General features: G+C 42.0%; 1 protein-coding gene across 6 annotated transcripts in view; it reads left to right on the top strand.

Moving 5' to 3' along the window:
• The window catches only part of Galphas (G protein alpha s subunit), a 218,032-nt gene that overhangs the window by 91,827 nt on the left and 111,849 nt on the right, over window positions 1–14,356 (top strand). For all 6 annotated transcript variants that reach the window (XM_055061898.2, XM_055061899.2, XM_050193607.3 and 3 more), the window contains exon 9: window positions 2,767–2,897. In XM_055061898.2, coding sequence (XP_054917873.1) covers window positions 2,767–2,897 — 131 coding nt within the window. The remainder of the gene's footprint in view (window positions 1–2,766; window positions 2,898–14,356) is intronic.

Genomic DNA, 14,356 nt, shown 5'->3' with positions numbered 1-14,356 from the left:
ACACTTGTTCCACTGTCTCTACACCTAAAAAGCAAATATCTTTCACTGCAACTTGTACCTTATTTTTTATGCCTTATCCTCATGTATACGTAAGGTGTGTGCCGTCTAAAATTCATGAAGAAAGAAAAGAAAACCTTTGGCCCTCTATGAATGAAGCCAGTTAATGCTGTTTGCAGCCTAAGTGTAATGCTGCTGGTATGTTTTATGTCTTCTGGCTAACCGTTCAAATATTTAAGTTCAATATTGATGTGGGAGAGTGCATGTTTCAAAGCTATCTTATGTAGTATTGCTCATGTAGATCATTTTTCCACATTTCAAAAAAAGCCAACTTGTAAAGCTTCATTGGTGTCGCTCACAAAAATATTGCAAGTGGATTATTGCTACCCTGACCCTGCCTTGGAGCCTTTTAAATGGTTGGGTTGCCTTTCATGGAGGTGGCCTCTACATTTGTGCATGAGATCAAAGCATGCACCATGGTTTCTGATAGCTTGGCTTTCAAGAAACTCGCCAAGATGAATGTCCTGTTGCAATCATGCACCTGTAAATATGAAGTTTTTTTTTTTGCCTTACCTTGAAGTGTCACATGAGTGCATTCAGGGTTGAAAGAGTGATGCTGTAGTAAATAGTAAAGGCACCCATTCAGTACATGCACTTGGCTTACAGGTGCTGTGAGTACCCACACAGAGCAAGATATGCATCGTGTCACACGTCGCCTCGCAGACGTGTCGCCTCTGATGAGCAGCTATGGCAGAATTTTTTTTCCCCTTCTCCGAGTTTTGGTATCAAAAATATCTACTTTTGCAAATTTTTTGTAACGAATGCACTGATATTAAAAAAAAAAAAGCTTCGTGGAGGCTGCTCTGTATCTACATTATCCGAAACTAGGGTTTTTAACCCTGTCAGGGTCAAACTGTTTTGCAAAAACTGCCTCCGTGGTCAATTTTTTCGTTGCAGTTTCCAATAAAGGAAATGATTGAAAACTTGTGAATACAGCAAAAGTTTTTTGCAAGCAATATTTTGTCTCAGAAATGCATTTCTTGCACGAACATATACACACAAGTATACTGTACAGTAAGATATCATTGAGAAAAATGTCTGGGACAATTTACAGGTATCAGTTTGTTGTCCCAAAAATGTTTCATCAAAATAAGAAATGCTTAAGCAGTCGCTGCGAAAAGAGGTACCCTGTGCGGCTATAACGGAATTACAAGCATGTGCACTCCATTGTACAGGAATATGCGAACTGCAACTGAAATGGGAATCACAAAGGCAAAGAAAAAGAAAATTTATTAGAATCCCTGAACTTCAGCTGTGCAGGGTTATATCTAAGCTACCAGAAGCACTATGGTGGCGGCCGTAAAAACTATAGCATCTTCTCCACGCACACCTTGGTGGTAGCAGACACGCGCTTGACCATGGGAGCGTGCGCTCCAGTAAGCGAAAACATAATTTCAAATGACTGGGCAACTTCATGGAGATGGCAGTGCCTTTCATCAACTAGTGTCGAATATGCATGAAATATCAAACATTGGATCGGTGCCATACATATATGTAAAAAATCAGTGGCGCCGTCCATGTCTGGCAGTCCAGAATTTAATTGCAGTCTCCCTTTAAATGGCACCCTAGCAGGTCCCCACCACACTGGAGCAACTAGATGACAGGAAGCAACACATGCTGAAGAGTGCGCAACCGAAGCAACGCAGACACAGATTCGCGAACAAAGGAGGGAAGCCATGAAATAATGTGTTGCTAGCAAGTATGCAGAAGAAAATTTGGCAGAAACCGTTATGCCGAAGCCACAAGCTTCTTGCTATAAACCATGAGAGCTACAAAGGATAAACAATAAATTTCTCGGTAATCTTGCACCACAAAGCTATCGCTTAACTGACACATACCCTCTGATGGTTGCTTCTCACCATGTTTAAGGGCAGCTTCTGCTGGTGTTGCAAATATATACTATTACATTTGGGTTGCCACATGCTCCCTCCCCTTCCACCTTCTTCCTATTCTCTCCTTCCCCCTTTTCCCTTTTCTCTCGTGCCCCCCACCCCACCTCCCATGAATAATGTGGACTTGCTTTTAGATATGGCGATTAGAGTTTCATAATAGGTTGTGTGCTGCAAAGAATTCCATTCTGTGCTATTAAAGAAAATATGACAAATCGTTTGGACTGGAGCATTGGCTGCTGTCATAGCAATTTAGCATTTTTTAACTAATATGCAAAAGACAAAATACTGGTGGCTCTTCCAGATCGTTTCTGGCATCTCATATGCAGAGGTGGCCTCCTTTTTTATGGTGTGTGTGTATGTGTGTGTGCGCGCGCGTGTGTGTGCGTGCGTGCATGTGTGCACCTTGTATATTTTCCCCAATAGCCAGCCATTGTCTTCATTCATCTAACAGGGAGTATACTCTCAATCAAAATGTGCTGCATGCAGGTCTCATCTTTTATTGTGAGTGTCCAAGGTGCTTCAAACCTTTTTAATATTATATTTTAATGAAAGGAACTAGCACTTCGGAGTATGGTGTCTGGTGCTGCAGAGACTTTCGTTCTTGTAATCAATGTCTGACATGGATATGTAGCAGTGTGAGGACCTTTTGTAAAGAATGACGTGCCTGGTTGCTTGCATGGACTTTGGTGGAACGTTTTTCTTTTTGATGTGTGCTTGTGTGGTTGCTCTAACTACATTGGTAGCTTGTGGCCTGTGAGATGGGATTTTCTTGGGAAGCTGTTCTTTCTCACAACTCTCTTCCTCTGCTCTTTGCCAGGTGGTTACGAACGATATCTGTGATCCTCTTCCTTAACAAGCAGGACTTGCTAGCGGAAAAAATCAAGGCTGGCAAGTCTAGGTTAGAAGAGTATTTTCAAGAATTTGCGCACTACCAAACTCCCTCGGATGGTGAGTGGTTTTCTTCCCCTCTCACTTCCTTTCTTTACTTTCCCATTAACCTTCTCTGATATTGTTTTACGTGGAAATACTTACTGCTGTGACATGTCACATTATCCTTACAGTCCCAGCGATTTCTATCTCTTCACATGATGCCTTGGTGAATAGGGAGTTAGGAGCAGTAAAAAAAAAAAGTTGCATATATAGTCTACATGAAGTCACCATACCTTAGTGGTGAAGCAGCGAACTGACAAGGACAAGGCAAATACACACAAGAATACACAGCACTTGCTGCTCTACTCTTGTGTGTGCCTTGTCCTTGTCATTGTGCTGCTTCACCACCAAGGTATGATGATTAATCACCAACTAGCCCAACTTTCCACATTACTGATCTATATGAAATTTTTGAATATGTGTATTGCTGTGAAAATCTTTCTTCTAGAAATTACTTGTCACAAAATTCATGCCTGACACAGTGCTCTTAACATTTGTGTGCAACATGATAGAGCTATTTGTTTTCTACTTTATGAAGTACAAGCGCAAATAATGAAATGCTGAAATAGTTGACTGTTCAGAGTTACTGATGAAATATGATTATATATATTTCTAAAATAGCTTAGAACAATAATTAGATGACCATTTGCAGATTTAAGGCTATACTGGCCACCTCGTTGTTAGTGTGGTAGGGCAGTAGAGGCTTAAAAAGTACCAGATTTAAATAATGTGTGCACATGCATGCGTGTGTGTGTGTGTGTGTTCGCATACGTGCGTGCATGTGTGTGTGTGAATAAACTAGAATGTCGTATATTTCTCCTGTATTGAAAAACTTGAGTTGCCTTTTCGTTATCCACTTCCTGCTTTGACTATTAAACTCTATTGTATTCAGTTGTCGGAGATGTAGTGGAGTTAGCTGGAATTAGCTTTGTAACACTTTCAGAGTGTGACATTGTTCTGATATTCTTCTTTTGGCAGGTATCAGCAAATTGTTGCTCCCCTTATATTTTTATAGCAATAAAGGTAGCGAGCTTAATTCAATAATTAATCTGAAATTAGAACCTTTTTTATCTGGAGTGTAGAGTAATATAATATTAAAGGTACATTAAAGAGAAAAGTTATTTCACCTGGGTTAGTAAATCACGCTCCTGCAGTACCAAAAACTTTACACTTACCGTGAGAAAAGATTTGGTAAACCAGAAAAGGCACAAAAAGGAAAGATTGGTGTTGACACTGCCTTGGAGTTTCTACACCAGATCGCCATGCTGTCATGGATTTTGATTGCGTCTGCTAGGGCCTAGTTAATTGTTTATCAGTAAAAATGGACTGCATTGTGTGCTAAAGGAGCCAAAGATTGAACTTGGCAGGTATGGGCAACTTTTACCGAGCCAACACATGGCCCAAATGGGAGAAAATACTTTGAAATGTGTGACATCACACTGACATACCGGTGCAGGTGTTTTGTCCTAAATTTACTTAAATCGAACATTGTCATTCATTTTCTCTTTAATAAATGTCTTATTGCACAGTTATTGAATCATTAAACACAGTCTAAATCAAAACACTGAATCAGTCTACACTGATTTAGTGTTTCTCTTTAGTGTCCCTTTAAGGCATCAGGTTTTATGTTATAATCTGTTCTTTATACGTTGCCTTCTGAAAAATATATAGTTTGCATAGTCACATGACTTACTGTAAAAGGCCTATTTGTGAAATACCATTTTTGACTGCTTTATTTCGTGCTGGAATTCTGGAATAACTTATCTACACCAAAACTGCAAAAGATGCTCATGGTGGCGGTAGGGTGTTGAGATCTTAGAGCTATTAGTACTAGTACCTTGTTCTTGGGAGAAACTGTCAGCCACTCAAGAGACACCGACACATTTGCCAAGCATTACAAGTTTACTGTAAGGATTATGTATTTGGGCTTGTTCTACGATTTTACAAATGTGTCGCCAAGTTTTATTAAAAATAGATTGTTTAAAAAAAAAAAAAGTTTTGAAGCTGTTAAAAGTTCGGGCTGTGCAAGATTGCAAAACACCTATAAAGAAGAAATTATGATGGTACCTGCGGCTGCACTCTTGTGGCAGCATGAGGTGCCATATACCGCAAGCGTTGCCTTCATACACTTTTCAATGCATGTGTAATGGCCCTGGAGTGGGTGTCCAGCCATATTTCTTCTCCTCCTCTCGTACTGCCCAGATGTTCCTGTGGACTGCTTAACAGTAAAGAGTAGTCACTGTATATAGTGCAAGTCCATATGTATCCCATAAATGGTGTTTCATGCAGGCAAAAAAAAAAAAAAGTGTGCTATACCCCTTTCTTCCCCGATGCCCAATATATATTGTGTGTGAGATTTTTTTTATTAATTTTAAAGTTGACAGGTTGGCAGATATGGAACAATGAAATTAAATCTTCAGCACCTTACATATTTTTACCCCGCAGGCTTTGTTCTGCACCATGGTAAGCCCAAGTTCATCAGCTACTTGCACATTATGAAAATTGGTTGTGAATTATCTGCATTTAAAATGGTTCTTACTGGCAGCCACCCTTCATGATGAAACTGTACCAGATCTTTTTTTCTAAAGCAAGCCTCATTTAGCATGTATCATAATCTATAAAACTCTGAATACTGGTGTATTTCTGGAGGCTGAACTTTCTTTCGGCTTGCATGTGCACTTTGGAACTAGGAGAGGTGCACCACAGCGTTTTGTTGCTTCCCAGCTCTTTTAAAGAATACTATGAGTTAATTTGTTTTTTCACTGTGCCAAATTTATGTAGGAAGAGTCCTGAAAAAAAAAGTGTGGTTTGTCTTTCAACCAAAATATGAACGATTTGCTCTGGAAGAGAGAGAGATTGAGAGAAATAACGTTTATTTGCACTGCAAAAAGAGCCCGGAGGAGTCAAGAGTCTTCCTGTCTCTTCGGCTTGCTCCTCCCTTTTTAGCTGGCTGATGCTCCTTGAAGCTTAGTGGTGTCCAGGGCCATGCGGATGACTTCTCTTTGATGATCTTCCTTCGAGCTGGTCATTAATGTCTATCCCTCTTGTTTATGGTATCTAGGACATGTCCATATTATGTGGATCATGTCTGCCTTTTCCCCGCAGTGTTTGCAATTCATGTTCACAGTGTTACCGTGTTACCATCTCTTCAGAATGTAGGGGTTGCACATCACCCCCTCTTGGAGTTGCCTCCATGTTATCTCTTCTTGCTTGCTTAGTTTCTTATGCACCTCTGGCAGTGTTTTCCTTCCCATTCTATAATAAGTGAGAATTTTGCTGTAAGTGTTTGTGCCTTCTTCTTTTTCTTGGGGCTTCCTGGCTGGAGAGGCTGCATTGGTGTACCGGTAAATAAGCCCTCTGGCCAATGCGTGCACTTTCTCATTGCCGGGCAAGCCTTTGTGGGCAGGAGTCCATATAAGGTTTACTAATTCTTCTGGAATCGGTCCTTTCACCAATATGTTGATTGCCCTTTGGAGATTCTCCCTTCGGTATAATTCCTGATGCCTGTTTTGGAATCTGACACTGATTTTTACCCCTTTTTGAGTCAAAGCTAGTGCTATGGCCATCTCCTCTGCAACCTCCCTTCTATTTTGCGTGGTACTTCAGCTCTTTGAGTTCTCACCGTTTGCCTGTGTCGTCACTGAGACGGAACCTGGTCTGCTTTCATATTCTGCTGCATCCGTGTAGAACACTCCTTGTTTTTTATCTAGCGATTTTTGTAATGCTTTAACCCTGTCTTTCCTCCTATCCTGCTGTGACTGGGATGCATGTTCTTCAGGAGTGGTGGTACGCGTATCCTGTCTCTGATTTTTGACGGAATGGCTCCAGTGTTTCTTACTTTGGTGTGGGTTTTGTATCCTAGTTTCCCTAGAATTCTCAGACCGCCTTTGCTTCTCATTAGTCTCTGTTGCATGGAGACTAGTGTTGCTTCGATCAACTCTTCTAGGGTGTTTGAAATGCCCATGTTTAGTATCCTCTGCGTAGATGTGCATCGTGGCAGGTTTAGGGCTGTTTTAACTCCTTTCATATTGAGGATTTGTATTTTGTTTTTGTCGGCCCTTGTTAGTTTAAGGTATGGTGTTGCGTATGTGATCTTGCTGATTGCGAAGGAATGTACTATCCTTAATAGGTTAGCCTCCCTCATGCCTGCCTTCTTGTTGGTGATTCTTCTGAGGAGTCGGCATGTTTGGCTTACGCTCATTTCAAGCTTTCTAATCATTTCCGTATTTCTTTCGTTGTCCTGAATGTACAGGCCTGGCACTCATATAGCTTTTACGTTTGGAATCGCGTCCCCGTTAACCGTGAGTTTTTTCCCGTGGTTAGGGATTTTCTGTAGCATTTTCTGTGGACTGATGAAGAGAGCCTGTGACTTTGTAGCTGAACAATTAAGTCTGGCTTTTTCTAAGTGCTCTTCAATTCTATTGATCGCCTTTTGCAGCATTTCTTCTATGTGGGCACCATTGCCTCTATTTATCCATAGGATTGATGTCGTCCGCATAGATCGTATGTTCTAGACCCTGTAAGTCCTTAAGTTTGTGTGGTAGTCCCACCATTACTATGTTGAAGAGAATGGGTGAGAGCACAGAGCCCTGCAGTGTACCCTTGTTGCTGAGCTCTAGCCCTTTCTCCTCGTTACTTCTAGACTGACCGTTACCATTCTGTCAGTCAGAAAGTCCTTTATATACTCCTAGGTACGTCTCCCTATGTTTAGGCTATTCAGTTCTAAGATTGCCTTGTGGTCTATGCTGTCAAACGCTTTGGCCATGTCCAAGCCAATGATGGCCTTAGTGTCCTTCTTTTGGTGGTCAAGAATTTGCTCTTTAAGCTGTAGCATGACATCGTATGCAGATAGGTGTGCTTTGAAGCCGATCATCATGTCAGGGTACATGTCTTGGTCTTCCAAGTACCTGTTGATTCTAGATTGTATCACATGTTCCATTAGTTTCCCCAAGCATAATGTTAGGGATATTTGTCTTGACGTTTTCGAGACTGAGCTTTTTTGCCGGTTTTGGAATTAGGACTAATTTAGCCTCCTTACATTCTTTGGGGATTCTGCCCTTCTCCCAACATTCTTGCATAAAATTGGTTAGGTTTACTTTTGACTTGTCTAGGTTCCTCAACATCCAATCGCTGATTCTGTCTGGTCCTGCAGCTGTTTTTGTTTTTAGTCGAATCAGCTTGGCCCTAACCTCTCCTACCGTGACGGGGCTGTCCAAGCGGGGGTTCTTTTCCCCTTTGTAGTCCGGTAGTGTTTGTTGCGGGCTGCATTTAAGATATCTATCCTTAACTTCGGCGAACAATTGTCTATTACTACCTTCGTATTTATACACTTGTTTCTGCATGTTTCTATATATCTCTGATTTGCTGCTTTGGGAATCTAGTAGGTGCCTCAATAGTAGCCATGCATTTGATTTACCAATTTTGTGATCCATCTGTTTGCATATGCTATTCCAATTTTGTTTCATGAGTTCGAGTGCGTATTCTCCAATCTCTCTGTTCAGGTGTGCTACTGCCCTCCTAATGTTTCTGTTGCTTCTATTCTCTTTCAGTTTTTGCTCCAGCTGCCCCTTTTTCCTCCATAGTTCGACCATAGTCCGACCAGTTTCCTCTGTGTCCACTGCCTTCTCGGTGGAGGCAGACGAAACCGCTTCCAAGAGGGCGTTGCTCCAATTGCCTACATCTTTGAGCTCCTCTTTTTTGGCAAATTTCTGCCTAAAGAGGTTCCAATTAACTGCTTCGATTTGCTTGGGTTTGGGAGTTGGTATGCCGTGTTCTACCACTGTCTCTATTATTCTGTGGTCACTCCCCAAGTCCTCTCTCGTGTTACACCATTGTGCGGTTATGTGTCCCCCTATGAGAGTAAAGTCCGGTGTGGTGTCCCTGAAAACGCTATTTCCTTTTCTCGTCGAGATTTGAGGATCTGTTAGAAGAGTTAGTTCATGCTTGGAGATACTATCCCATAATTCGCTGCCTTTTTGTTGCAAGGTTTTGTACCCCCAAGCCGTGTGTTTCGCGTTAGTCTCCGACTTTGACTATGGGTCTGTTCCCTCCAATGTTTTTGGCCCTTTCGATGAGCTGATTGAAGCCACAATTCTTGTTTTGCTTAGGAGAGTTGTATACGTTGCGAACGTATAGGCTCCTATCTTTTCTTTTCCTTGGTACTAGTTCAATTAGGACGTGATCAATCTTATTTGTGTCTGTCTCGTGTAGGACTGCTGCTAAGCTTCTTTTAACTAAAATGGCTGTCTTCCGACTGTATCCTTGCCCAGTGTAGGCTGTGTAGCCGGCCAATTTTGCATTTTTCCCACACTCTTGCAGCGCAATGACTTCTGGTTTATCGATACTGGTTAGGAATGTTTGTAGGACTGCTCTCTTTTTCAGGAAGCCCCAACAATTCCACTGCCAGATCGTGTTATTTTGCCAATGCATTTTAAATGTTAATTGTGTTCTAAACCAATCAAATTCCGCTCGCATTTGTTCCATGAATCGCATCATAGCTCCGTTTATCAGGTAACGTTCTGAGTAACTTTGTCCATCTTGCTGTCTGAGTCTCTCTCTCCCGTTCTCTTCTTTTTGAGTGGGGGCCGATCTGTTTTGGGCTTTTTGTCCCCTACACCCTCTTCCTGTCTCATACTGTTTCCATCCTCTTTTTTTCATCTCCTCAATTATCTTTAAAAATTCTTCTCTCTACTTTTTCTTATCCTCAATTTCTGATTTGCTCTTCCTGCCTCTTAATAAGTGCTTTTAGCTCCTGGTTTTCTTTATTCTTTTCTGAATCCTGGGAGACATAGTCTGACCAGCTCACCTTGTTACTTGTTTCCTACTGGTGTCTGGTGTTGCGGTGTCTGTAGCCTCGGAAAGGACTCCGAGCGGCTCCTGGTCCTGCTGCTCGATCTCTCGCTTGGCCTGCTTTTACGAAGTTCCTCTTGGTTCGCCTCCTCGGGTGATTTGTGTGGCTCTTTCTAGTGAGCAAAGCAAAAGAAAGTGTAGTGGGAACAAGCAGATGGAAAACATTGAACGAGTAGGATTAAAAACAAACTGGTTGACAAATTCTGCATGGCCAAAGGGCTAAATGTTTGATTTGAGGCTTTATGTCCAGGTTGCAAAGCTTTAATTTTGCAGCACCCATGATATCCAGACCTTTCCTTTGTTTCACATTTTCTTGATCAAGTTTATTTAAATATAGGCTTCATTCAATTCGTTTTTTTTTTATTGCAGTGACGTGGACTAGTCTAGACGACTAAAAAGCAGTGTTTAAATATTTATATTTTCCTCTGCCTCACTTTTCAAGACGGTGTATACTGATATATATATATATATATCAGTATACCAGTATATATATCAGTATACACCGTCTTGAAAAGTGAGGCAGAGGAAAATATAAACATTTAAACACTGCTTTTTAGTCGTCTAGATTAGTCCACGTCACTGCAATAAAAGAAAAAAACGAATTGAATGAAGCCTATCTTTAAATAAATATATATATATATATATATGGGGCTGGTGTTACTTGGGAGGAGTTTCTTGGGAGAAGCATTCTTTATTCTGTATTCAGTGATTACCCCACTTAGCCCGCAGGCACTATAGCAGAGGGGTTACAATGTCAAAAAAACAAAAAAGAGACGTATCTTCATTGACACAGTACACTTGCTGACTTGATAGGCGATTCCATTCGCTACTGGAACGAACAAAAAATGAATTAGCATACATATTAGTTCTAGTGTGGTATTCTAAAATCTTGAAACGATGATCAGTACGTGCAGAAACATAATGAAGCCTGTGTAAGTATATTGCCTTTCGAATGCCGGTTTTACTGGGAAATATTTGATACAGGAGTTTGTCGCAATTGTTTTCGAAGAGAGGAAAGAATTTCCCATCCTATTTCATTTTTCATATTGGTACAGCTATTGGTTCTCGAGTACCGGCTTAAGACAAATCTTGCTGCTCTGTTCTGGATTTTTTCAAGTTTATCACTTAGTAGTTTTTGCCAAGGGTCCCACACGGCTCACGCATATTTGAGCATTGGTCGAATGTATGTTATAGTCAATTGATTTCATACAAGGCAGCGTGCGTCTCAGATTTTGCTGTATAAAGTTTTAAGGTCCTGGCGGCCTTAGCAACCACTGTATCAGCATGAGGTTTCCGTGAACAATCGACTGAGAATCTCGCCTCACTGTTTTATTGCTAATGACATACTCAGAGGCTAGCGTCTTTTTACGTGTAAAAGTAACATGAATTAATTTTTTAGTATTTAAGTTCATTCTCCATCTTGAACACCATTCAAGAAGATGGCATGCTAGATAGCATGCTAATATCTGTGCAATAAGCAACTATGCATAAGAACTTGGCATCTGAGTCAAGTACTACAAAGTGCTCATATGGTTGACTTCCGTTAATTCAACCCTCATGGGACTGATGAAACTTACCTAATTATCTGGTGTTCCGAATTAAATAAGATGTAGAAAAAACGGCAAAACACACTGTTGATTCACTTAGCAGTATCTGCCCAGTTTTAACACGCTCTTGAATCAAATGCATGCCCACTTTCTAGGTGTCCAAAGTAGAAAACTAACATAGAAATGACATTAAAGCTCCTAAACAAAGTAGAACTCTAACGCTAGCAAGAAAATTGGTCAAGGGTCTGATATGTGTTTCACAATTGCAGCAGATTTCCTAAGGTCAGTTTCGCCGCAGTTTTGAAATTCAGCTTTTGGGGATTTGGGGAATTCGACATGCCATTGCGTGGGCGCATTCACCTGCTCTGCCATCCCTACGCCTCGGCCCTTTTCACTCTGAACCGGTTGTCAGTGGTGGCGCTCCACTTGTGGGTTTGCGGTGAGGGCGGGGCTACAACGTCACAAGGCAGCCCCTGGCGGCTACTCTCGTGGCGGTAGCGTATCTCTTCTCCCCCTTGGGACAGCTCTTGCGAGTTGGCCCATTCGTTATCGCGAGAGCAAGTAGCATAGCCGCCGGGACTTTTCCTAGCGGCGTGTCCCAGCTTGAGCCTGTGCTCTTGCAGCTACGTGCTATAGGCGCCCCTGACTGTATCTTTTGCTCTTGGTGTGGGACCCTTTTTGCTCCCCGCTGTCCCGAGACTTGGCATTTGTGCTGTCTCAGGTGCCGCCGGATACAATAAACAGTTTCCGTTAACTCGGGGCAATACTGTGTTTTTGCATGCGTTGCTTCTTAGCCCCTTGTGGCCTGAGCTCTTGTGCAGCAGTGCTAGAGGCCTACGGCTGACGCGGCCCTGTGGCGCAGAACTCAAACCCGCAGTGGTCAGTACTCCTGCGAAACCTGAAAACCCCACAAGCTTTTTTGCAATACATCTGTTTTATGCGAAAAAACATAAACTTTGCCGAGGCGGTTTTCGTTTTGAGTGTGATTGCAATAATTTTCTTGAAAAGTAAAAAAGAACAATAATAAAAAGAAACAAACAAAAAACATTGAGATTACGGTAAATGCTGTAGTCTGACATTGCGAGCTACAGTTATTGATCGAAAGTTCTCTTAGGGCATGCTGAAAATAGGCGTTTTTGATGGGAGACCCCCTTCCCCAACATGTGTCAACGCATTCACTGTCCCCTAAGGTTCGCTTGGACAATTACTGCCAGTAAAGTGGTTGCTATTGGGGGTGCTAGAGGCATTTGGGTACATGCATGCTGATGGGTCGCATTCTATTTATTTGGCTAAGGCCAATTTTAGGATCGAAATAATCACTTTTCTCCCATAGAAATGAATGGGTGCCGGCTGTGACCTTCGCTCGGGATCGAATTCATCATCATCAGCCTAGTTACGCCCACTGCAGGGCAAAGGCCTCTCCCATACTTCTCCAGCTACCCCGGTCATGTACTAATTGTGGCCATGTTGTCCCTGCAAACGTCTTAATGTCATCCGCCCACCTAACTTTCTGCCGCCCCCTACTACGCTTCCCTTCCCTTGGAATCCAGTCCGTAACCCTTAATGACCATCGGTTATCTTCCCTCCTCATTACATGTCCGGCCCATGCCCATTTATTTTTCTTGATTTTAACTAAGATGTCATTTACCCGCGTTTGTTCCCTCACCCAATCTGCTCTTTTCTTATCCCTTAACGTTACACCTATCATTCTTCTTTCCATAACTTGTTGCGTCGTCCTCAATTTAAGTAGAACCCTTTTCGTATGCCTCCAGGTTTCTGCCCCGTACGTGAGTACTGGTAAGACACAGCTGTTATACACTTTTCTCTTGAGGGATAATGGTAACCTGCTGTTCATGATCTGAGAATGCCTGCCAAACGCACCCCAGTCCATTCTTATTCTTCTGATTATTTCATTGTCATGATCCGGATCCGCGTTCACTACCTGCCCTAAGTAGATGTATTCCCTTACCACTTCCAGTGCCTCGCTACCTATCGTAAACTGCTGTTCTCTTCCGAGACTGTTAAACATTACTTTAATTTTCTGCAGATTAATTTTTAGACCCACCCTTCTGCTTTGCCTCTCCAGGTCAGTGAGCATGCATTGCAATTGGTCCCCTGAGTTACTAAGCAAGGCAATATCATCAGCGAATCGCAAGTTACTAAGGTATTCTCCATTAACTCTTACCCCCAATTCTTCCCACTCCAGGTCTCTGAATACCTCCTGTAAACATGCTGTGGATAGCATTGGAGATATCGTATCTCCCTGTCTGACGCCTTTCTTTATAGGGATTTTGTTGCTTTCTTTGTGGAGGACTACGGTGGCTGTGGAGCCGCTATAGATATCTTCCAGTATTTTTACATATGGCTCATCTACACCCTGATTCCGTAGTGCCTTCATGACTGCTGAGGTTTCGACTGAATCAAATGCTTTTTCGTAATCAATGAAGGCTATATATAAGGGTTGGTTATATTCCGCACATTTCTCTATCACCTGATTGATAGTGTGAATATGGTCTATTGTTGAGTAGCCTTTACGGAATCCTGCCTGGTCCTTTGGTTGAAAGAAGTCTAAGGTATTCCTGATTCTATTTGCGATTACCTTAGTAAATACTTTGTAGGTAACGGACAGTAAGCTGATCGGTCTATAATTTTTCAAGTCTTTGGTGTCCCCTTTCTTATGGATTAGGATTATGTTAGCGTTCTTCCAAGATTCCGGTACGTTCGAGGTCATGAGGCATTATGTATATAGGGCGGCCAATCTTTCTAGGACAGTGTTCCCACCATCCTTCAACAAATCTGCTGTTACCAGATCCTCCCCAGCTGCCTTCCCCCTTTGCATAGCTCCCAAGGCGTTCTTTACCTCTTCCGGTGTTACTTGTGGGATTTCAAGTTCCTCTAGCCTATTCTCTCTCACCTTATCGTCGTGGGTCTTACTGGTACTGTATAAATCTCTATAAAACTCTTCAGCCACTTGAACTATCTCATCCATATTAGTAACGATATTGCCGGCTTTGTCTCTTAACGCACACATCTGATTCTTGCCTATTCCTAGTTTTTTCTTCACTGCTTTTAGGCTTCCTC

The sequence above is a fragment of the Dermacentor andersoni genome, chromosome 1, assembly GCF_023375885.2.
Source record: "Dermacentor andersoni chromosome 1, qqDerAnde1_hic_scaffold, whole genome shotgun sequence".
In the NCBI taxonomy this organism is placed as follows: Eukaryota; Metazoa; Arthropoda; class Arachnida; order Ixodida; family Ixodidae; genus Dermacentor; species Dermacentor andersoni.
This window is presented reverse-complemented; position numbering and strand designations above follow the sequence as displayed.